Genomic DNA, 25964 nt, shown 5'->3' with positions numbered 1-25964 from the left:
TTCTCTTTCCATGGTAACTGTGGCAAAATTGGAACAGGTGAAAGTATACCTTTTAACACTAGACACAACACGCAACAAACAGGCTGTGTTGACGAGTTGAAAACTCGACCCGACAAGTTCCACACGATTTTGTGAGCTTGCATTTTATAGAACAAATATACCAGAAAACTCAACAAAAGCCACAGCTAGTTGAGCTTGTAATGCTGAGATGTTGAGATGAAACATTAGAATGTGATAGAGTTTTACAGATAAATACATTGGGAAGCTTAGGTTTGAGTAAACTATTGCTAGTAATAGTATATTGGAAATGTAGGTTGTTGCACATTGAAATGTATCTGATAATATTTATATATTTGAGCCTTCTAAAATAATTTACAAAAGGCAAACTGCAGTACTAAGACAAACTTAGCATAATTACGCTTTATTTTCTTTTATTAGTTTCATAATGTCATATTTCTGACAGCATAATTCTTGGAAATCATGTACATCAACTAAAAAAAAAACACAACCCTACACTAATAACTGAAAAACGCAGACAGGTCTACCATGGTTAAAAAAACAAAAATAACACAAAAACTAAGGTGAAATACACAGGTTACTTAACAATAAAGTAAATACTACATTTTTGTCCCTTCTGTCCTCTTTGCATGATCGACAAAACACAACATCAGCCATTGGTCCTTCGCAGAACATTTTCAACAAGTGTAAATTTCACCCCAAAAAACCTGAAACCTACGTGAGGAATATTACAAGTACTATATAATGATATGCAAGCGTTTTTCCTTCGAATGAAGACGCGCACTACAAGGAAGTCCGTGTACATCATTGCTGAGAGGAACACAAGGGCTGTATTGACATCATTATTTTTCGTTTTATTTGGCTGGCGTCCAAAAGGTACACTAAACACCAGCAATCGCATCCAACCAAGGTGATACAGCCTGATCAACCCAGGTACTTACCAGACGCAAATCGTTTCTTGACTAACGACAACCTATACGCTGTGCCTACAATTTCAATGTCAATGCCGGACAGCGTCGTGCCTTCCGTTGTGAACTGGACAGCTACCGTCGCCGGTTTGCTGGGCCCTTCAGACAGGTCAAACTTGGCACGTAGTGAGTTTGCGCCTTCGATGTTGGGCTGAATGTCATTCAGTTTCCACAACGCTCTCTTGCTGTCTGCTGACCTGTATTGAGAAAGTTTTTTCTCTGTGTTACGATTTCAGAGTTATGGTGCCAATATTTTATATTACAGGTTTATTTCTTTTACTACTAGAATGAACAATAAATATTGACTGTAGTATCCATACATCAACTCCTCTTGTCTGTTTGCCAGAGTTTAAAAGATACAGTGGTCAACGTCAAACCGTTGGCAGATCTGCACAAATATGGCTAGCAAATGATTCATTCTGGACAGTTGGCCAGCCAGGTTAGTGGATGTGTGTTTTGACTACGTGTTGCCTCCTTCCAGACTATGTTTCAACTTTGGCAGAGTTGATTTCTTTGTTACTGACTAACATTGCCACCCAGATGATAATTATACAAGACAGTATTGGCAACTCCTTAATTTAGACACTACGTTCTGTTCCTGTATTGCCGACGGTTCATCACAAACCACTGTAAGTGTCATGGTTACAAAAGCAATCATTACCGTTTATAGAAACAATTCTTCCATAACTGGTCAAAATCTGACTATAAATAGACAGCATGCATCCAAAACATGTACAATCACACTTCAATTTAACTAAAAGCTGCAAAACAGTCACAGATCAACTATATCACATACAAGCTATACATTATTAACAACACCATCAATGGTTGCACATAAGTTTCCATTTGGACAATAAACTCTACAATCTCATACAATTACTGCTAAAGCAGATGTTGACATCAGCAACTGTACAGTCACAACCTCCATGTTAGAACATGAAAAAGCACTCAAGACACATCAAGACATGCTACGGAGCTAGGAACTTACCATCTAGCATTGTTGAAACTGTTTTAGTTGTGTCTCCTTCTGAGAGCAATGACTATATGATCTGTGGAGAACCTACCTTCTCAGTGTTTGTATTCCAAGAGATTTGATGTACGATGGGATTTCATTCTAGATTGGCATCTCAGACTTCACTTCAAACAGTGCAAAATTCACATGCCTACCAATCTGAGGAACTTACCGTATCTGACACAATAAAGCCTCTACCAGAGTCATGCTTGCCTATGACTGGCAGTTTGGACAGCATGTCTTATGAAAACATTCAAAAGTTACCAACACAACATTTATTCAGTTTGTACTGACAATGTGGCCGGTTAGTTTGGCTGCATAACAGTCACATCTCCATCTCCGGAGGAACACCACTGTCTGACATTCTGTCTGGACAGCATGTTAGTGTCATTTTGAAGGATACCACACCACAACTTTCACTTAGTAAGTACTCACCATGTGGCCAGCAGTTTGGATTATAACAGTCACACCTCCATCTACAGTTGAACGCACTAGCAGACCAACAGTTTCGACCGCATGTCTGACAAAGTCATTACAAAAGATTGCAACACTTTCAGCTAGGTGATACTCACCATGTTGCTGCCAGTATGAACTGCATAACAGTCACACCTCCATATACAGTGGAACACAACCTCTGACTAGCAGTTTGGACAGGAAGTCGGTCCAAAATTAATTTCAGAAAATACCAACTCAACAGTTTTTTCACTTAGTTGGTACTCACCATGTGGCTGGGGGTTTGGACTGCATAACAGTCACACCTCCGTCTACAGGCACTATCAATTGCACACCAGATAACGTTACAGGCTTAGCCATGGCTGATGAGTTGTATCTGTAATCTACTCGCAGTTCTGTAACTGTCGGGTCACACTTCCAATATGTACAAAGTTGTAACGGCGTAGACGCTACACCTGGTAAAGCCTTAACCTATGGCAAACAAAGTGTACATGGGTATTTTTTTAATCAGTTTGTTTGTTGATATCATATGAAAGATGTTGCAACTGATGAGGTAATTCATCCACAAAACCCTAGCTAATAGTGTTGTCAGTTGAAATTTGACACATAATTTGAACCTTTCTTTTCTGTTCAACTAGTCCTTCCATTATTGGTAGATAAACAGTCACTGTACATCAGTGTTTTTGTGACCGGTGGTACCCCAGTAAATTTCACCTGCGTTCCGATTTCACACATGTTAACTATGTTTCTATCTGTCTATCTAGAGGGCAGCAGATATGGTGCTGGGGTTACCTAACCATCTACATAAGTACCTCAATCTTCACAAACATACCGATGCATGGTACATGTATTCTAAAAATCTGTCACAATGTAGATATCAGTGATGGCATATTGAAATGACCTTTCGTGCTTTATTTTTGGCAGGTAGACCTCAGCTTAGATGATGGAATATTATCACGGTATATACACATACGGAAAATTTATCAATGTTGAAATCAGACACAAAAGCACTCACCTGATACTTAAGAATATCTACATTGAAATAGGACGCAGTGACATTTTGATCCGACTGCCTCTTTAATAATGACACTAATGCTGACATATTAAAAACATACACGGTACTATTTTCTGTACTTAATGATTCATCTCTGCAAACAAACAAAACCAGAATAAAGAGTTACATATCCCAGGTACACATTGCGAAGTCTGCTGAAAGAAGCTTGATTTACAATAAAAGTAAGTTGTATGGTAACAATTAATGAGCATTGACTTTTTTTTTCTAACACAGTAACTCTGTCACTAACACAGTTCTGCTGAGCAATTAATATGCAGAGATCCTGTGACTGAAATTTACTGTCACATGCAGGAACTAGCAACATACATGCAAACACTTTGTATGCCAAGAGACTGGGAGGGAGTCATGAGTTGTGGCACTTTCCCAAAGTAATATCATGTTTATACATTAGGCAGTACGCTGTGTAAACCCACACCGTCTCCTCAGAGCTATCCACACACGCACTCTACATATACATGTCTCAATGGGCAATGACCTACACTAATGATGAGTGGTTTGCTAATCTTAAAACCCACACATCATAAATAAGACAAATAATATAAGAATGCCAACTAGTCAGTATGCACACATCAATGACGAATACATGTCACATGAGGGCTCTCCTTGTCACACAGAAATTTTTCATACATCTACAGGTGCTAGGTGTAGATATGATGAAAGAAGTCTCAAAAAAAAAATTTCAGAGACCTTGGAGGTTAGAGGGCGCACTGCACTACAGACACACTCACTGACTTATACATGCCCATGACCACCACTTTGGAAGAACGCATTACTTGCGCATTGCCATTTTACCAGGCCACATTGTGGATTTGTAGCAAAATGAATAGCAAGATTACTTACACTGATACTAGAGGCTTGTTGGGTAAAACTTGTTCTAATTTATGAGAATTCTGAATTCTAATTGTTAATACTGCAGGAGATGGGTTACTGGTTAAAACTTGAATGATCCCCGCCGGAAAAGATATCATCATTTCCCCTGTAATCTTGACCATACATCTGAAAGAAATTATTGACATTGTGAAAAATACAATCTGAATGCCACCTGGTGCTCATGTCAGTGAGCACGAGTGGGACTGTTTATAATGTAAAGAAGTTCCTTTAGTCCGTGGGCTGGAGGGGCCCACCGTGCACCCCCCCCACATCCCTACTTCTTGGGTATTTTTTTGTTCTTTAGGACCTGCTGAACAAGAAAAAAGATGTTAACATTGGATATTTTGGGATGCACTACCTATCTGGGCTGGTTTTTGATTTGCATGTACCGCAAAAATGGCGAAAAATGGGTAGGGGTAAGGGGTACTATATCCTCCCCTACATTGAGTAAACTAGCATGAAATAGCACAAACTATACATTTTTGGAAAGCTGAGATTCTGCTCTTTATGAGAAACACCAACTTAAGCAAAATTAATTTGTGTACATAGAATAGGACGACTTTAAAATGAATTTTTTTGACAATTTTGAAATTTTTTACCCAAAATACCATGTAACAATTGTGATTTACTTGTTATTAAGCAAAATTTTGACAGCTTTTTGTGTTTGAATTATTTATTCCCACATATTAAACAAGAAAAAAAGTGTTAACATTAGATATTTAAGTATACACTACTTCTCTTGAGTCAATTTTGAATTGCGTGTATCTGTATGGAGTGTGCAAAAGCTAGGGGTAGGGGTACAACATTCTTTCCTTGATGAAGTAAACTGGCTTGAAATGCCATATACCTTATAGTTTTAGAAAGCTGAGATACTGGTCTTTCTTAAATGCATAAAGTTTTAGTGAAAAAATATGACGTCATAGAATTGGATAACTTTAAATCGATTTTTTCTGGTAATTCAGTATTTTTAACCAGAAGAAAATACGATAACTATTGTTTCCTCCTTATGAAGCAAATCAAACACATTTATGGATGTTATTTACGAATTGCAATGTGCTGAAGAAGAAATAAATGTCAAAATTGGGTATTTACCGTGCATTTTATTGTCTCTAGTCACTAAAATAGCAAGTTTTGCTACATTGGTATATCGTGAATGGGCATTTTATCGTTATGCAATGAACTAATGCACAGCCTTAAAAAGAAGACTCGAAAACGTGCACACATGGTCAGATTGCTATTTTCTTTTTGAAGTTAATAGATTATTGACGACTGTCTATTGTTATCATTTAATTTTTAAATATTTTTCTGTAAAATAATTTTGTTAAGGCGTATTTGGAAAATTGTCTATGCCTCCTTGTCTTACTTTATATACAGCAAGCATTACTAACAATCTGTTAGGCCGAGGCTAGAGGGGGCGTCTACGTGCACCTCCCCCCCTCACCCCACAGGATAACAAACCTGTAATTTTCAGAAGCCTTGGGATCCCTAGAATAAGAAATGGGATTTTAACAGACAAAATATAGGGACTCAATAGCTGTTACGGTCATGTTTTGAAGGGTACCACAAAATCACAATTTTGTGACCCACGTGGATTTTTGTCAAACCTGTCTTCTTGTACGTGATCTGCTGAGCTTACTGTTTAACATGACCTAAGCTATGGGTATCATTCGAAAGGTGATTTATTCTTCTTGAAAATGGTATATAGCAATGTGCAATATCTTCTATAGTTTTTATGAAATAGGACCATAATGTACCCCATACCCCAAAGTTTTATGTCACAAATCACTGTCAAAACTAATCTAAATTCCACCAATTATTTACCTATACATAATACAAAAGGCAATACTGTTTTTTAACTTTGTGTTATTTGCTACAGGTACATGTTAGAAACTTGGAATAAACTTTTAACAGAAAAAATATTGGGATCCTGTAGCTGTAACAGTCATATTTTGAAGGGTACCGAAAAATCACAGTATTACTGACTCGCATTCGTTTTTGTTAAACCTGTCTTCTTGTAAGTCTTCTGCTGAGCTTATTTTGAACATAACGAGGCCAATGGGGTACCATTAGAAAGTTAATTTACTCTTCTTTAAAATGATATGTTGCAATATGCAATATCTTCTATAGCTTTCATGAAATAAGATCAAAACTTACCCTATACTCCAACGTTTTATGTCGCAAATTACCATCAAAACTAATCTCAAATTCTACCAATTATTTTCCTAGACACACTACAAAAGGCAATTCTTTGTATAAAATATATTTTATTTGGTACAGGGACATGTCAAAAATATGAGTTAGACTTTAAAGAGACAAAATATTGGTATTGAATGACTATTACTGGCATGTTTTGAAGGGTACCGTGAAGTCAGATTATTACCGACTCGCATATGTTTTTGTTAAATGTGTCGTCTTGTAAGTTTTCTGCTGAGCTTACTTTTTACCATAGCCTAGATTATGGGCTGCCATTGGAAAGACAATTTATTTGGCTTTAAAATGACATATTGTAATATGCAATATCTTCTATAGTTTTTATGAAATAGGACCAAACCTTACCCCATACCCCAAAGTGTTACGTCACAATTACTGTCAAAACTAATCTTAAATTCTACCAATTATTTACCTAGACATTATACAAAGGGCAATGCTTTGTATCAAATTTGTTTTATTTGATACAGGTAAATGTTAGTAAGTTGAAATAGACTTTTAACAGAAAAATATCCAGATGCTCTAGCTGTAACAGTCATATTTTGAATGGTACTGCAAAATCACAGTACTGCCAACTCGCATACATTTTGTTAAACCTGTCTTCTTGTAAGTATTCTACTGAGCTTACTTTTTAACATAATGTAGCAAGTTGGGCATCATTAGAAAGGTAATTTACTTTTCTTTAAATAATATATTGGAATATGCAATATCTTTTATAGTTTTTATGAAATAGGACCACAACTTACCCCATACCCCAAAGTTTTATATTCCAAATTACCGTCAAAACTAATCTCAAATTCTAACAACTATTGACCGGGACATAATATAAAGAGCAATGATTTGTATTAAATTTAGTATATTTGCTTTAGGTTCATGTTAGAAACTTGAAACGAACTTTTAACAGAAAAAATATTGTGATGCTGAAGCTGTAACAGTCATATTTTGAAGGGTATTACAAACTCACAGTATTGCCAACTCGCACGCGTTTGGTTAAACCTGTCTTATTATAAGTCATCTGCTGAGCCTAGTTTTTAACATAACCCGGCTATTGAGGTATCGTTAGAAAGGTAATTTTTTCTTCTTTGATATAACATATTGTAATATATAATATCTTCTTAAGTATTCAGGAAATAAGACCAAAACTTACCCAACACCCCTAAGTTTATATTGCAAATTACTATCACTACTAATCTCAAATTCTACCAAACTTTTACCTAGACATACTACAAAAGGCAATGATTTGTATGAAATCTGTTTTATTTGCTACAGAGACATGTTACAAATATTAGATAGACTTTTAACAGACAAAATATTGGGAATGAATGGTTGTTGCTGTCATGTTTTGAAGGGTACTGTAAAGTCTCAGTCTTGCCCACTCGTATGTGTTTTTGTTAAATGTGTCATCTTGTAAGTCATCTGCTGAGCTTACTTTTTACTCTAACCTATCTTATAGGCTATCATTGGAAAGAAAATTTGTTTTGCCTTAAAGTGACATATTGTAATATGAAATATCTTTAATAGTTTTCATGAAATAGGACCAGACTTACCCCATATCCCAAATTCGCAAACTGCAAAGTTTTCGAACAGATGTAGTTTGCAAATAAAACTAAGGGCTGGGGTAAGTTTTTTGCCATTTCATTACAACTTCAGATGATAATGCACTTTATCATATGCTAAAATAAAGAGTGATAAAAGCTTTGTACTGATACCCTATAATCTGCGTTACGGATAAAATAAAGGTAGGCAGATAAATTTCATGGAAACTTGTTTAATAAAATTTCACGGGTTTCAGCAACATATATCCTGCTATCCTTCAAACTATGATGCTAACAGCTATTAAATCACAATAATTATCCTGTTAATGGTATCTTTCATAGTTGAAAATGTCTCTGTAACAAATCAAATAGGTTTCATACAAAGTTTGTCTTTTTTATAGAATTTATCGAAATTAAATGCTAGTTTTGACAGTAATATACAACATAAAACTTCGGGGTATGCGGTAAGGTTTGGTCCTATTTCATGAAAACTATAGAAGATATTGCGTATTACAATATGTCATTTTAAAGCCCAATAAATTGTCTTTCCAATGGCAGCCCATAATCTAGGCTATGGTGAAAAGTAAGCTCAGCAGAAAACTTACAAGACGACACATTTAACAAAAACATATGCGAGTCGGTAATACTCTGACTTCACGGTACCCTTCAAAACATGCCAGTAACAGTCATTTAATACTAATATTTTGTCTCTTTAAAGTCTAACTCATATTTTGACATGTCTGTGTACCAAATGAAATATATTTTATACCAAGAATTACCTTTTGTAATGTGTCTAGGAAAATAATTGGTATAATTTGAGATTAGTTTTGATGGTAATTTGCGACATAAAACGTTGGAGTATGGGGTAAGTTTTGATCTTATTTCATGAAAACTATAGAAGATATTGCATATTACAACATATCATTTAAAGAAGAGTAAATTAACTTTCTAATGGTACCCCATTGGCCTCGTTATGTTCAAAACAAGTCATCGTTGATGACACAGTCCCCACTTGTTAATGGGTATTTTGATTACAGGTCCTCAGAGAGGATAGAGTCCTCTTCATTAGGTCTGTGATAAAAATACTTTTGAATAAATTCACTTGATACATGTCTGAGTTATGATTCAGGACATGAAAAAATCGTAACAAAATGGTCGCACAGTGGCCATAAAGGATCGCATCACAAAACAAATTGATGTGCATAGCTATGACATTGGTCGATGTCCTTGTACCAACTTTGAATAAAATTGGTCGAAACATGCAAATATGCCTGAGAAATGGCTCTGTACATGAAAAAATCGTAATAAAATGGCCGCCTGGCGGCCATATTGGATCATATCACAAAACAGATTGACTTGCATATGTATGACATAGGTCAATGTCCTTGTACCAACTTTGAATAAAATCGGTTGAAACGTGCCTGAGTAATGGCTCTGTACATGAAAAAAATCCTAATAAAATGGCCGCACAGCGGCCATTTTGGATCGTATCACAAAACAAATTGCCGTGCACAGCCATGACATTTGTCAATAAGCTTGTACCAACTTTGAATAAAATCGGTTGAAACGTGCCTGAGTAATGGCTCTGTACATGAAAAAATCGTAATAAAATGGCCGCCTGGCAGCCATATTGGATCGTATCACAAAACAAATTGACGTGCATATCTATGACATTGGTCAATGTCCTTGTACCAACTCTGAATAAAATCGGTCGAAACATGCCTGAGTAATGGCTCTGTACGTGAAAAAATCGTAATAAAATGGCCGCCTGGCAGCCATATTGGATCGTATCACAAAACAAATTGACGTGCATATCTATGACATTGGTCAATGTCCTTGTACCAACTTTGAATAAATCGGTTGGAACATGCCTGAGTTATGGCTCTGTACATGAAAAATCGTAATAAAATGGCCGCCTGGAGGCCATATTGGATCGTATCAAAAAACAAATTGACGTGCATCTGTATGACATATGAAGTAATCCTTGTATCAAGTTTGAATGAAATCGCTCCAGGCATCTCAGAGATATCTGCGTGAACGGACGGACGGACGGACGCACAGACGCACGCACGCACGCACGCACGGACACACGCACGCACACACGCACGGACATGACCAAACCTATAAGTCCCCCCGGACGGTGTCCGTGGGGACTAATAAGCTCAGCAGAAGACTTACAAGAAGACAGGTTTAACAAAAACGAATGCCAGTCAGTAATACTGTGATTTTTCGGTACCCTTCAAATATGACTGTTACAGCTACAGGATCCCAATATTTTTTCTGTTAAAAGTTTATTCCAAGTTTCTAACATGTACCTGTAGCAAATAACACAAAGTTAAAAACAGTATTGCCTTTTGTATTATGTATAGGTAAATAATTGGTGGAATTTAGATTAGTTTTGACAGTAATTTGTGACATAAAACTTTGGGGTATGGGGTAAATTATGGCCCTATTTCATAAAAACTATAGACAATTTTGCATATTGCTATATACCATTTTCAAGAAGAATAAATCACCTTTCGAATGATACCCCATAACCTAGGTCATGTTAAACAGTAAGCTCAGCAGATCACGTACAAGAAGACAGGTTTGACAAAAATCGACGTGGGTCACAAAATTGTGATTTTGTGGTACCCTTCAAAACATGACCGTAACAGCTATTGAGTCCCTATATTTTGTCTGTTAAAATCCCATTTCTTATTCTAGGGATCCCAAGGCTTCTGAAAATTACAGGTTTGTTATCCTGTGGGGTGAGGGGGGGAGGTGCACGTAGACGCCCCCTCTAGCCTCGGCCTAACAGATTGTTAGTAATGCTTGCTGTATATAAAGTAAGACAAGGAGGCATAGACAATTTTCCAAATACGCCTTAACAAAATTATTTTACAGAAAAATATTTAAAAATTAAATGATAACAATAGACAGTCGTCAATAATCTATTAACTTCAAAAAGAAAATAGCAATGTGACTATGTGTGCACGTTTTCGAGTCTTCTTTTTAAGGCTGTGCATTAGTTCATTGCATAACGATAAAATGCCCATTCACGATATACCAATGTAGCAAAACTTGCTATTTTAGTGACTAGAGACAATAATGCATGGTAAATACCCAATTTTGACATTTATTTTCTTCTTCAGCACATTGCAATTAGTAAATAACATCCATAAATGTGTTTGATTTGCTTCATAAGGAGGAAACAATAGTTATCGTATTTTCTTCTGGTTAAAAATACTGAATTACCAGAAAAAATCGATTTAAAGTTATCCAATTCTATGACGTCATATTTTTTCACTAAAACTTTATGCATTTAAGAAAGACCAGTATCTCAGCTTTCTAAAACTATAAGGTATATGGCATTTCAAGCCAGTTTACTTCATCAAGGAAAGAATGTTGTACCCCTACCCCTAGCTTTTGCACACTCCATACAGATACACGCAATTCAAAATTGACTCAAGAGAAGTAGTGTATAGTTAAATATCTAATGTTAACACTTTTTTTCTTGTTTAATATGTGGGAATAAATAATTCAAACACAAAAGCTGTCAAAATTTTGCTTAATAACAAGTAAATCACAATTGTTACATGGTATTTTGGGTAAAAAATTTCAAAATTGTCAAAAAAATTCATTTTAAAGTCTTCCTATTCTACGTACACAAATTAATTTTGCTAAAGTTGGTGTTTCTCATAAAGAGCAGAATCTCAGCTTTCCAAAATGTATAGTTTGTGCTATTTCATGCTAGTTTACTCAATGTAGGGAGGATATAGTACCCCTTACCCCTACCCATTTTCGCCATTTTTTGCGGTACATGCAAATCAAAAACCAGCCCAGATAGGTAGTGCATCCCAAAATATCCAATGTTAACATCTTTTTCTTGTTCAGCAGGTCCTAAAGAACAAAAAAATACCAAGAAGTAGGGATGTGGGGGGGGTGCACGGTGGGCCCTCCAGCCCACGGACTACTTTCTATCGCTGTGTATCACGAATTTCAAATTGATGAAAATTGCGGAGTATGAGATTTTGATAGGACAACACATTGTATAAGGGCAGCACTGTTTTCTCAGGAAGGTGGGATTGCACAAATCCCTACCTATCAAATGACAGTTCCCCTTCAAATGATCACAAACACAGCATGTGTCGCCCTTATACAATGAGGTTTGGGATTATGATTTACACAGAGTATTTCTAGTAGCATGCCACTTCATGATTATTGCCTATGATGAAGCATCATAGTATACAGACAATGTAATCCACTATCTGTAGCCACAGTAAAGTCATACAAGCTTTCTATTTGCAGAAGGATGTGATACTGCTGAAAAGCTATCAACTTGCCTCCAGATTACAAAACTGTGAACTGAAATGAATGAAGTGTGAATGTTTTTCTTTTATTTGATATTTGATCAATGCTACAACCTTACGTTGCTGATACTTTGAAAAAAATCTTAATTTCCATAATTTCAATTTGCATAATTTATTACAGTCCCCCTCAATCAGAACCAAATCCCCCCAAAGTTTCAAGAAGAGGGCAACATTCCCCTTGTGGGAGAAACCTGGAGAAAACACTAGGGTAGTGATGTTTTCAGTACAAGACTACTGAAAAGTGTATTTTGGATGACATAAACAATACATCAGGACATTTTTTAAAAGCAAAATGGAACATTAACAGTTAACAAAGAAACATTGTCCATCACGCTACTTACTATGATCATGTATGCACAGAAGTATGTTTTGAAATGTCTAATAAAGCCAATCTGGCGCTTTGCATTTATTGCTTTATGTATATTGAATTGGTAATTTTCGTGCTTGTAGAAACAATCACATGGGATATTGTTATGATGTCACTCCCCGAGAATTTCTGATAGCATAGCAGCATAACGATTAAATTTATTGTTATGCTAATGAGTTTCTATTGTTTTACCAAAATTAAAGAGTAGCGGCCACTGTGCTTTAATTGCTCTACGGAAAACACTGATGTGTGAGATAACACATGTGGAATACGATGCAATTGTAACATTGGTAGGACTGTAAGCCAGATGCAAAACACAACAAGTAGCCAAATTTGTCTGATGTATGGTACCTCAAACATAGAGATACAGTTTATGCAGTCTGTACATCCATTGTGTCTCATCAATTGTGTATCACATGTACGAAAGAAATCAATAAATAAGATTTTTGCTTACTTTGATTGGTCAATGCCTTTGAAATAAGCATTAACACATTCCTGAAAGGCCGCCGCGATCGGTATCGTGTCTGACATGCCCAGCGTTAACGGGCTTGGACCTCGTGATCCACCGACCACTGGCGATGCGCCGAACGTCATTGAGGACAGGGAGGATGAGCTGTCCTGGCGAGGTAGAGTGAAAGGAGAGGTGGAATCTGGCACTGGACTTGATCGCTGCAAAAAAAAACCCACGTTTTTTAAATATTAGAGATTTCAACCTATGATGCAGATTTCAGTACTTTCTTTTCATTCTCAGATAGACTTTTGAAGATCTGGTTACACCACAGAATACAATGGTAACCAATTGACGGCCTTAAATTCCAGCTGACCTATTAAATTAGTCGAAAGTAAATTATTTGTTCTGCATATACATTTTGTTAGTGCACATAGGTTTATGGACGTTCCCCCCTAAAAACATTTTCTAGCAGAATTTTTCTTTATTTACAATACTCTAAGCAAAACATAGTCAGGAATTTACATCGCAACAAAATATTTCACTGGATATTTTGGATAAGAAATTTAATGAGATGTACAATTCCAGGATTGACATCACACACAAAATACATGCAATATGGTAGAGACATATGATGTCATCAGAAACCAAAGTGAGTGAGCTATCATCGGTATGGTTCATCTCGCCATTCATTTTCAAGATATGAGTGTATTTGTTATGCAAGATTTTGATTTTAGACTTCAAAAGTTACCCAGTACTGTACTAATAAAAAGACACCAAGATTATCTACAACATTTTGATAGCACTGAGCAGTTTCTCACCGCTAATTTCTTATTCCGTGACGGTGGTCTTGGCGGTGGTACAATGCTGTTGCTGGCAGCTGATGACGGCGGTGGCAAGAATGCTTTGTCAGCGTTATTTCCACCACCGGAGGGCGCTGCTCCGTGTTTCTGTTTAGCTGGTAAAGCTGGTGGCGTATCGAAGGGCAGGTTGTCAGCATTGCCACTGACTGAGCCCCACAAGTCAGCACCTGTGACAAATCATAATTGCCTGATCTGTTAGAAGGCCAGGTGTTCCTTTGGATGATTTTTCACTACTTTTGTCTTCAATGTCGAGTTCAATTTCTTATTCTACTTCCCTAAACATGTTGAGATACACAATATTGAGCTTGATCCATGTATAGGCTGTCGACTCAACCTATACATTGATAAACTGCATTTTTTTTGTTGATAAATATTAAATGAATTCTGGTCCAGACTTAAATACAAACATAAAAAATAACAGTGCATATTACATGTATAAACACTGTATTGACAAAATAAATAATGGTTGTTTCAACATGCTTTGGGGAGTAGCACAACGTCATGTTCTTCTTTTTAATTTCTTTTTAAACAAACGTGAAAAAAATACTGATTTGCCTTTGCAAAATCAACAGTGTGGAGATAAGAAGCAAAACATTTCCTCTTTTGTGGTCTTACTGCGTTTTCAGGTTTGTCAATGAAAACTAAATACCATCAAACTACGATGCCATGCTCAGGGTATTCTGGATATTGTGGGACTAGCTGTCAACAGGTACACACCACTGTATCATCATGAGAATGGATACAGCGACAACTTACTTGCTGTTGATCCAGGTGTAGTGTTGCTGCTTTGGTTGGCAGTACTTGGTGTCATCGGGGAGAGCACGCCGCTACCTCCAGTCGGCGTTGTAGCCGGTGACGGTCCAAACAGATCCAAGCCAATCAGATCGTTACTAGGTTTACTGAGGAGGGAACACAGCAAACAGAGTTGTAAATACTGATATTGTGATTGTTCAAATGATGGACTCACATTGAAGGAAATTTCATGACTGGAACTCTTGAAGAATCAAAAAATTTGGATTGGTGTATCAACATGAATTTCAAACAGCTTTCACAAACTATCTTATAAAATAAAGCAATTACAAATAAATTAAAAGCACTTAAGAGTAAAGCAAAGTGTTCTGGAAGAACATATTGTACTAAGCTTGACTTCACAGCAAAATTTCCAAGTTCACATATACATGTAAATATCACTGGCTCAAGCTTTAACACTGTTTTGATGACAGAAGAAGTAAATGTACTTTATGTTATGGCATAGGATCACAATTGAAAATTGTATTCCTGATACATACCTGCCTCCATTTTTTCTTGATTTGGTCTCACCATCTGATGAAATTTGATTGAAAATAAAAAATTGTTTGTTTTGATAATTATGAAATCACTAGAAATGAGATATTCAGACAACTTGGCATCAGTTTCAGAACAAAGTTCTTCCTTTCCTATGAGCATACAAACAAGCAAACTAGGGTCTGTGGGAAAATTAAGTTAGTGCAGTCTCCTGAGGGCGCACTATCAGAAAACTGTTTTCAGGGTAAGGGTTCTTTTTCAAACTAAATTGTTGATTTATAGCTGTATTTAAAACATATACTTACTGGCAAAGCTTTTCCTTCCCTAGAGAAAAAAATAACAGAAACAAAAGTTTAGAAAAACAACTTTTATCTCTATTCTATGGAGAAGAAATATTTACTGAATGTTCATGTAGTTTACTGCTTCAAGTGTAGTAATATCAAATTAATGTTGTTCTATCAGTACTGGCACATGATTGAGAAAACTTTCAGAAACCACTATTGTCTTTGAAGTGATCCAGTTTGCACAAATTTCAAACTCTGATTGTGAGGTAGTTAAAGGACATTAAAGAATCACTTTGTGGCCTCGTTTAATCACAAAAATAAATTCCTCCCTGGAATCGTTCCTGTAAACTCTCCAACAATTGCGGATGGCCCTACGAAACAACACAATTTCCGGCCACAATTCCAGCTCTCCCTTGAACTTCAAATGACACAGCCAAGTTAACAATGGACTTGACTACTCACAGCTGGGGATGGCGATAACGTCAATCCTCCAATGGCAGCCTTGAGTTCATCCACTGAGTTGCTGACGGCTGGACCTTGCCCCTCAGCTACCACCGCCGGCTTGATCTCCACATGGATCTTCCTCCTCTCTTCCTGATCTGAATCCTCCCCCGACGAGGAGTAAAAACTGTCCCTTTTATTCTGTGCACTGCAGTCAAGGAAATGCACTGCATCAAGCAATCTTATGTACACCAAATCACTGACTACGAATATAAGCTTGGAAAAGTTAGATCGTATTGGGAATCACTATCAGGACTACTACAAAGTATAAGTTGAAGTTTGAATTCAAGACACTTGTGTTACAAGGTTATGAAAATTTTGCTTGACAGAATATCACACATCACAAAGTGTGAATACACTGGCCAGTCACTATTCGGTCAAATATTAAAATACATACTATACCCACAGTCTAAATCACAAGATGTGAAATTTGCACTTAACCTCCCTTCCATGATGTACATACAAATTTTTTGAATATTTCTTTGATTTTAATCACTATTGAGACACTAGAGTTTGTAACTCCATTGTTTTTCTCTGCTAAAAGTATTTCTTTCCTGAGATATTGCGATACGCTAAAAAGCTCACGCAGGTTACAGTTGAGGCCATTATTCTTCGGTGGGGCAAGTTGGTAATTACCTACCAATTTAGCTAGGGATATTGCAATATACCAAGGGAACTTCCTAAGCCAAACTCTGTTTTCCTATCTGGAGCGGCAAGATGAAATCTAAACAAACACAGCGGGTAACAAACTTTTACAGCCAGCAATGGTGATCTGATACCGGGATGAACCATAAATGTACTCCACTGTCCGCTTTATATTTCAGTAATTTAGCTGGTCAGAGGGAACTTTGGTAGTGATTTTGTATGTGTGGTGTGGCTCAGTTTATCGTGTAGCATGTTGAACACTGTTCTGATTGCCGGCTGGTTTTTTACAGTACAAGTATTCTAAATAAAGTATTTTGTCAATATTTTACTGGCTGCTATCAAAGGTTTCTTCACCCACAAAAAATTAAGCAATTAGTTGTGCAGGTCATGTCAAACTTTTTGATTGTGGCCTTCCAGGATGTTTTGGGCAATTGTACTGAGGATGAGATGGGTGATGACATGCTGAAGTGCCGTCTGTGGTGCATTTATTCTCTGAGCAATATTTATCATAGTTTCAACTTCATGTAGCTTTGTACAATTTTGTCATCTTGTCTCCAATTTCGATGGAGCTTTCAAGACAGACTGTAAGTTGACTTTTTATGAGTCGGTGATTGCTTTTGAATTAGACTCCTGTGAACCACACAGTAAAGACCAACTTTTGTAAGATCAATGAACATGGGGTGATCTCAAACTTTTGTACAAAATACCATGTTCTGTAATGATGTTACTTCATGCAGCTTTTTCAAACCTAGTTGTGTATATTTGTCAAAAAGAAGACAAGGCACGATACGATCTCATTATCGTGTTTTATTCCTTGTAGTTTTCATTCCCCAACCCAGTGCCCTTTTAACGAACCTACATGAAAATGGTTCATCCCAGTTATCAGATCACCATTGCTGGCTGTAAAAGTTTGTTACCCGCTGTGTTTGTTTAGATTTCATCTTGCCGCTCCAGATAGGAAAACAGAGTTTGGCTTAGGAAGTTCCCTTGGTATATTGCAATATCCCTAGCTAAATTGGTAGGTAATTACCAACTTGCCCCACCGAAGAATAATGGCACTGACTGTAATTATTTTACACAATATACTGAATGCATATCTTTCTCAAATGTCAAATACTGAGAGAGGTTCCACTCATGACCTGGTTGCACTGAAAAGTTTTCTGGTATGTCACAGAACTGACCTTAAAATTTTGATCTTACGAGTCAAAGTTTACATTTTAGAAAGAAAATGATTGTTTTTAAAATGATTATTTTTATTTTGTCATGGGAGAGTTGTGGCAGGATCCTTCTATATTTTCCGTTCTATTTCTAGAGGTAGGATGTTGACATTGCACACTGAAAGGATATCTGTTACTTCCTGCGGTCGGATAGTGAAGCCTTCCTCGTCAACTTCAGGCATGTTCTGAAATGGAAATCACTTGGTGAGAAACACAGTGACCAAGCTACTACCACTTCCTGGCAACTAACCCCTCCTTGCTTTCCTAGCACAATGGGATAGGCCTATTGTTCACGGCTCAAACCACTTAAAAAGTGGGTGACTTGTCAAGTAATGAATGGTTGAAATCAAAAGTAACTGCTTGCAGGAGGTTTACCTTGGCCAAATCTGTGTCATTTCCATATTAGGTTGGTAATTTTTATTTTTGGTTTTCTCTATTCTTATTTCAAGGTAAAGGTCCCTAACAATTACCTATCCACTCTTGGTCATAATATCGAGTTCACAACAATGATATACATAAAGCGTACTTGAATACAGTATATACCCCACTGTTCAAGCAAAAAACCTAGTCATTACATGCAGAAATGGTGTATGTAAAATGGAATTTGGAAAAATAAATGTGTACGCATATCCATAAAATGTTACTTTCATATGTGAAATACTGAGTGTCACTGAGCACAATTCTATATTCTATATATTGAAGTTCCCTGTAAAAAGAGCAAAAGCTGACCACAGCAAACGATATGGGTAACATATTTGCAATGACGTGCTGAGCATAATTAAAACACCAGCCATGCATTTCCAACACTGTGCAGGGCAAACATAACTGTTGTAGCACACATGTAGGCTTTAAATGACATGGGACTGCATCGAGCTTTGGGAAGTGGAATATGGGTTACGCCTTCACACATATTGCACTTCATACAACTATTGTTATTATGAGTACATGTAGTTCAACACTGGTGTGCTGTGATGCTCAGTGGATGCATGACTATACATTCATTGTGACCAGAATTCCAACATGCCTGACAGCAGAGAGAGAGGAATCATTCGCAAAAAAAGACATGCTTTATGGAACATGTTTTACAGACTCATCTTTTTGACATTTTCGCATAGTGCATAACATTCATGTACTAAACCAGTATTTCATCAGAGCAATGAGTTTACTGCAAATGCAGAAACATCCTCACAACTGTATATGAGATCACATTTTGCCCTTCCTCAGCAAATTTTGCGCAAATTTTTTTGGTCTCCTTGAAATTTATAAATTGCTGTATTTCCTTTCCCTACTCAACCATGCCATAAACGGTACATGTAATTTGTTTGTGTTCCAGAGAAATTATAACCTTTTGGAAATTGTTAAGAAGGAAACAGAAAAGACTGAAATAATTTTCGGTCTTTGTAACAATTTTTAGAAAACTGCAATTTTGACACTAAAAAGGCCAGTGGCTGTAAATTTTTATGTTTTTCACTATTTTTGTTTTTCATGGCATCCACAGTTACTTGTCCAATTCCCCAAATCACATTGACATACAGTATTAAGCTTGTCAACTCAGCCAATACAAGTGTACACTGCTTATTGTTCACAAGTGAATTCTGGTCAAGAATGGAATTCAAATGTAAGCAATAACTGTGAATTTTACACGTATAGATGCTGTGTTCAAAAGCTAAATAGCAGGTTTTTCAATGTGCTTTGGAGATTAGAAAAAGACCACGCAGTTGACACCAAAAAAACCAAAATACTGAAAAAAATCATGAAGAGTTACAGCTATCAGCCCTTGACATGCAATCCTCTATCACTCATATTCTGATCAGCTTTATTCCTATACAGAATTATGTTTACTAAACTAGCGAACAAAATCTAGGTAGATAGGAAAGGGAATTAGGTTATTTTGGTAAAATCATTTATAAGCAAACTTAGTTACGGTTGTATTTCAGTGATTTCACAAAAAAATACTGGTTGAAAACTACAAACAATGTGCTGGTGGTGTTGAAAAGTGACAGTTGAAATTTGCATGTGCTGTGAAGTTGGAAGAAACCGGTTTTGTAATTTACAGTATGCACTGCTAAGTAGTTTTGTCAAAAAAATTATCACCCCTAGGTGGTGTCTTTAGTGCTTTAATAGGGATGCTAATCAAAAGAAAATAAGTAAAGAGCGGCCACACCTTACTAAATTTGCGTTTTAAGACACAGACACCAGGTGTACTATGCAACTGAGGAGACTGCACACACCATCAGCCAATGACACGAATGCACAGCAGTTTATGAGAAACGCAAACAAAGATGAAACAAACAAAACACAAAAGACGGCAATGAGATATCATGTTTAGGTAGCTGACATACTAAAGTAATAAATACGTATGTACATGTAGCTGAAACAGTGAAGTCAGACGGAAGATACAGATACAGAAATACACCGAAATATGCTTTACAGATGAAATGAAAATTTCACACCAAATACGTCATGAACTTGATGAAGGATAAATTCTTGCTTTGGACACACAGAAGAAAGATATCACACGCTGCTGCATGAAGCCTCCATAAATAGCATAACCCATTTGCATTGGTTGACATAAATGACAGATGGACTTTGGACAGTTCCTGCAGCGAGAGAAGTCCAAATGAACAACATTTGGCCTTCTTTTTGTGCAAATATAAATGACACTACTCTAGATGGACAGTTTGAAGAAAGCTGTGAGATTTCTATTGTAACATATTACCAGTACGTTGTGCACTGTAACCATAAAATCATATCATTGATTTTGAATGTCTATCCCAAGAAAGACAAAATATCTGTATTTATGTGGTGACAAACTAAGCATACTCACATAGGAAATTTATTGGTGGAATTTTTTTTTTTGCAGGGGTAAATATTTTGTATTGCATTGTATAAAATACACATTACTACAACATACCCTAGACATTTACCTGTGCCCTAACAGTAGTTTAAGGTAGAATGCGCCTCAGGGACAGATATTTGGACTCTCAAATTTTTGCAATTCTTCTCTGACCTACCACTTGTGGGAGCTCATTTTAAAGCTCTTGGAATAAGAAAAATTTTTTACAATTTTACTTTTTCTGATAATCTAAAATTTCACTTTCCCCCAATAGAGTTAACACCATTTTTAATTTCAAATATCAGTACATGTTGGGTTATGTACCTCTTGTACAAAATTTTGTACGGTTACCCCCTGATTTTAATTCTTGACTTCGTAGGAGTATGGCTGAAAATTTCACAGCGGAAAGTTTGATCCGAAGTTTAAGTCTTTCACTTTCAAGGTGTGTACTACCTTAATACTTGCAGAGAGTCATGTTTACAATATTTTGCTTTGAGGAAAGTACTGTAATTGAAGCAAGCTCTGGCCAAACTTTAGCAGAGATGATTTAACTTTGGGTATGTTTGCATTTGCATGGTTAATGGTGGCAAGCATGGATTACTTGTACATACATTAATGTATCTCATTTGAGTACAGGTATACCAAGACATACAGTCAGATGTAGAGTGAAATGGGGCATGCAGTTGGGATGTTATTTTGTCAGCTTTGCCATCGCCACTTACGCAAGCAAGCCATTCTGCAAATCGCAGGGTCTTTATGCTGTTTCACCTTTGACAATGCACACGTACACAGCTTTTGCCTTGCTGTCATGAGCAGCTGGGTCAGACCAAAATACAGGAAAGAGGAAAAAGGTGCAGTTCTTTGAGGGGAAAAGTACCAAATTTGTGCCACAAACACATCACAAGTGCACATGAACGTGTACGAATGTGCGCATTTTAATATTATTCACAGACAGGAAAGCATCTCTCTTTTTTTTTTGTTTAACGCCAGGATTCGAGATGGTTAGTAATGTTAGCAGTTGAACTCACCCCGTGGGTGTTGTTAGAATTAGGAGACACGGCACCAAGTGACGACGCCGAAGGTGATGCCGGAAAAGACTGAAAGAAGTAAATACCATTACACACAATACACATCAGTCTTTGCAGACATGTCTTATAACAAGGATTTCTCATTTATGTTTTGTGCACCCAGAATGTTCATCTCAGCGTACTTTTTGCCTGAGGCTAGTGTGTCTGCCGCGTGAATTTTCAAAATCTATGGTGGCCCACGACTTTCGTTCTTGATTTCAAACGGAAATGACGTCAGTTTCCATACGGAAAATTTGAGCAAAACTTTAAATCTTTCAATCATGAGGTTTAAATTGCCTAAAACAATTGATCCAATTTGACAAATATTATTTATGTTACTGGACTGGGATATCAAATAAGCTTGCACTGACTAGAACTAACTGTATTGGGAAGTGAGTACCACTGCATCATTGCAACTCAAAATATGCTATCGCTGCCATTTCTGTTCATTTTTCTCCTTTCTTTTCTATGAATAACACTGCATTCATGAGCTGATGTGCTAAAACAAAATCCTTAGAGGACAATGCTGACGCATGCGTGTACAAAGACTGATAGAGATTGAATCGGTGAACAGGTTGAAGTGTGTACATGATCCAACACATTGAAATCATTACGGAGTTAATAAAAGGCTTCATGTGCAAAAAAAGACCTGTCTTTACACCAAATCCACCTGTGCTACCATCAATATGAAATAAAAGTGATGATACATTAAAGAGCCAGTAGCTGTAACTTTTGATGATTTTTTCACTGTTTTTGTTTTTCATCAAGTACAGTTTCTTGTTCTACTCCCAAAAGCATGTTGAGATACGCAGTATTCAGCTTGTCAACTCAGCCTGTACATGTGTAGACTGCATTGTTATTGTTGACAAGTGGATTCTGGTCAAGACTTGAATTGAAATGTACACAATAACAGTGCATTCTACACATATAGATGCTTGTTGACAAGTCAAACAGTTGGTGTTTCATCATGCTTTGGGAAGCAAAACAACAACTTGCAGTTCATATACTCAACAAAAATAGAGAGAAAATCATCAAAAATTACAATGTAGAGCTGCTAGTCCTATAAGTTGTCTTTCTAGTATTTCAAGTTTATATGAGAATACACATGTACAGGAATACACAGTAAGTAACATAAAACATGACTGTACAGACTGGGACAGTGCAAACAGGGACAACTACTTCAAACAGTCACAGATTTCCACAAATATTTCCCTATATTTTTGTGATATCACACAGGAGTCTAGAACATGCACATCTTTTATAAAAAGTGTCTGACACCTGTCCTTTGATATGTTTGATGCCTACGTTTGTCAAACATAACTTGTGTCCAACATACAAGGCCTCTCAAGTGTTTTCAGCAGATTGGACATGACTTTCGTGTTTACAGAATTTTACTGTAAATACTGTTGTTGGTGGACTGATAAACAAGCAAAGACACTACAAAATACAACTGGTGTTCCACAACTCTATTCAAATTAACCAGACAGACCTCTCACTGGTAAACACTCACAAAGTTGGACAAACTTAGTTGCTGCGCTTCCAGAAAGAATGGGTATCATCATAGAGTAGAATAATACATGTGCAATGCACACATCACACTACTGACTGGGGAGTGTCTGAGATCTACAGAAACAAGTTCCAGCTGTGATAAAATATACTGACAAGCAACAAATGACACAAGAAAAACCAATTACTTACAGGATCACCATCAGGAGTTCCCCTGAAACAATATAGAGACAAAAAAAACAATCTTAGTAAATTCATGAATACACATTAAAAGGTCAGTAGCTGTAATGTCAACCACAGTTTCTTGACTAGGATTCAAATGTAAACAATCAACAGTGCGCTGGTTAAATGATGATACAAATGGAACACAAATCTTTGTACGACAAGGAGGACATGCATTAACACCCTTCCTGACACACTTACCCAGATTCTGCGTCTTTGTCGTTTTTCTTTTTCTTGGTTTTCTTGATCCTCTTTTTAAGTTTTTCCTTGGGAAGAGGCTCTGGAATTGGCATGTTGGAGACATCGCACTCTTCAAACGCTATGGCACCTGTCACAGAATACATAAACAAGTTGGCAAACCAATGTATGAACAAGTTTGTACTACTCCATGAACATAAGCAGCATTCTGTGCCCTGGCAATATCAACATTGCATGTCGCTCAGACCGCAGTGTTGTATTATTTACCTGTTTACCTCATTCTTTACAGATTGATATTTGTGTGATTGTGATGGGAAAACAGGAATCATATATACTAAATCTGGCACATTTCCTGCAAGTTCATAGGGAATGCTAATACTAACAGTAAAGGTGGCACCTTTACAATATCTGTTATAGAAAAGGAAAATTGCATAAAATACTATACCGAGATTGTTTTGGACATTGGAACACATTACTACAAAGACATGTATGTGGGCCAAATGTTGAGTAATTATATTGTCGATATCAACATCGAAACTTATACTGTCTGTGCTATCATACAAACTAAATATTAACATATTAACTACTTTATACTCATTATCAATATAATTTAAATTGACTAAGTGATACAATTACTATGGGCAAAATGTGTGTTGACTTCCCCAGCTTTGTTCAATGCATGATGGAATTCCGTGGTTGAAATGAAAATACATACTTGGTTTGTCTTTGCCCGTTCCTTTGGACTCCACATACACCTCTATAAGCTTTTGTATTGAAAAACCATTACAAAGCTCACGAATTTCAGTATTCACCTAGAAATAAAATCAGACAGAGTCACCTTATCATCTATGGCATATAAAGAGAAATGAGGCAGATGAAGAATAATATTTCTGTACACAAACACATCATTGAGTTCACACCAAAGCATCATGTATTAGATCCTTCACTTGTGTAAAGATAGAGAGGCTATCACTTGCAACATTTCACAGGGACAAAGTTGTGTCTGTCGATGGTTTTTAAATTCCGAACTACCTTAATAAGCCATTTACATTGAACAGAACATTGAAACATGCACTAAGAGTGGTCAACATAATACATCCTGAACTCAAATTATTATATAAATAAAGCAATAAATTATGATTTGTTTGTGCCCCCTGTGGCATAATGGAATTATCGTTTACTATCAATTATCATGGAATTATCATTTTGTGACATATTTTCATGGCTATGATAAACAAGATTCAGTTTCTATACATAAAGAATATAATTAATTTTATGATTGGTGAGTGGCCATTCACAAGTACTCAAACGGTATTTTTCCATTAATCAAAGAACTTTACCATGTGTTTCATAAGCAGTCGCGAGAAAAAAGCAATAACAAATTTAACCCTTTCACCCCATTTGCCTGTATGTACTATAGGTCTATTCATCCTACTGACAGCAATATGGATGTACCAAAGTCTGGTTGTGAAAGGGTTCAACCCTTTCACTGCCATGGTTTAGCCCAGACCCTTTGTTATCAATGGTGACTGTGGACCTGTCTACCAGAAATTGGGTGTGAGTAGCTCATCGTTGGTTATGGTAAGACAAAACAAGACAAGCTCTACTCTCTACTTTTAAAAGTCAACGAGCTTTGAACTTTCATTGAATGACAAATACAGACGTCAGCAAAGCTTTCCACAACATTTATATGTGTCCATACATTCTGGCCTGACCTATGACCTACCTGTCCAACCAAATGATGCGTACTCTCACAGGTTGTGTTGTAATCTCCTAGTACCTTTCTCATGTGTTTGAGATGTGTTTCTTCTATCGTTTGAAATAGCTGCAATGAGACACACAAATACACCAATCATTAAAGTAGATAGATATTTGGACTCTCAAACTTTTACAATACATTTTTTTCACCATTTGTTGGGACTTATTTTGAAACTCATTAAAGTTTTCAGTCTCATTTTTGTGAAAACGAAAATTGCCTTTTTCCCCATAGAGTTAACAAAGAGATGGCGGCCATTTTGAAATTCAAGCACCAGTA

General features: G+C 36.6%; 1 protein-coding gene across 2 annotated transcripts in view; it reads right to left on the bottom strand.

The window, feature by feature from the left end:
• Positions 1 to 25964, bottom strand: part of LOC139138874 (F-BAR domain only protein 2-like) — a 59449-nt gene that overhangs the window by 4531 nt on the left and 28954 nt on the right. The window contains exons 8-23 of one of the 2 annotated variants that reach the window (XM_070707447.1): positions 25656 to 25754; positions 24645 to 24741; positions 23933 to 24059; positions 23702 to 23723; positions 21965 to 22033; positions 18231 to 18285; positions 16200 to 16381; positions 15759 to 15777; positions 15459 to 15492; positions 14926 to 15068; positions 14128 to 14336; positions 13313 to 13527; positions 4367 to 4522; positions 3467 to 3599; positions 2720 to 2922; positions 960 to 1183 (exon numbers count right to left, since the gene is read on the bottom strand). In XM_070707447.1, the coding sequence (XP_070563548.1) occupies positions 960 to 1183; positions 2720 to 2922; positions 3467 to 3599; positions 4367 to 4522; positions 13313 to 13527; positions 14128 to 14336; positions 14926 to 15068; positions 15459 to 15492; positions 15759 to 15777; positions 16200 to 16381; positions 18231 to 18285; positions 21965 to 22033; positions 23702 to 23723; positions 23933 to 24059; positions 24645 to 24741; positions 25656 to 25754 (1987 nt within the window). The remainder of the gene's footprint in view (positions 1 to 959; positions 1184 to 2719; positions 2923 to 3466; positions 3600 to 4366; positions 4523 to 13312; positions 13528 to 14127; positions 14337 to 14925; positions 15069 to 15458; positions 15493 to 15758; positions 15778 to 16199; positions 16382 to 18230; positions 18286 to 21964; positions 22034 to 23701; positions 23724 to 23932; positions 24060 to 24644; positions 24742 to 25655; positions 25755 to 25964) is intronic. The other variant, XM_070707448.1, reaches the window with a different exon arrangement.

The sequence above is a fragment of the Ptychodera flava genome, chromosome 8 (assembly GCF_041260155.1).
Source record: "Ptychodera flava strain L36383 chromosome 8, AS_Pfla_20210202, whole genome shotgun sequence".
Taxonomy (NCBI): Eukaryota; Metazoa; Hemichordata; class Enteropneusta; family Ptychoderidae; genus Ptychodera; species Ptychodera flava.
The sequence above is the reverse complement of the archived record's forward strand: the minus strand, read 5'-3'. Positions and strand labels throughout refer to the sequence as shown.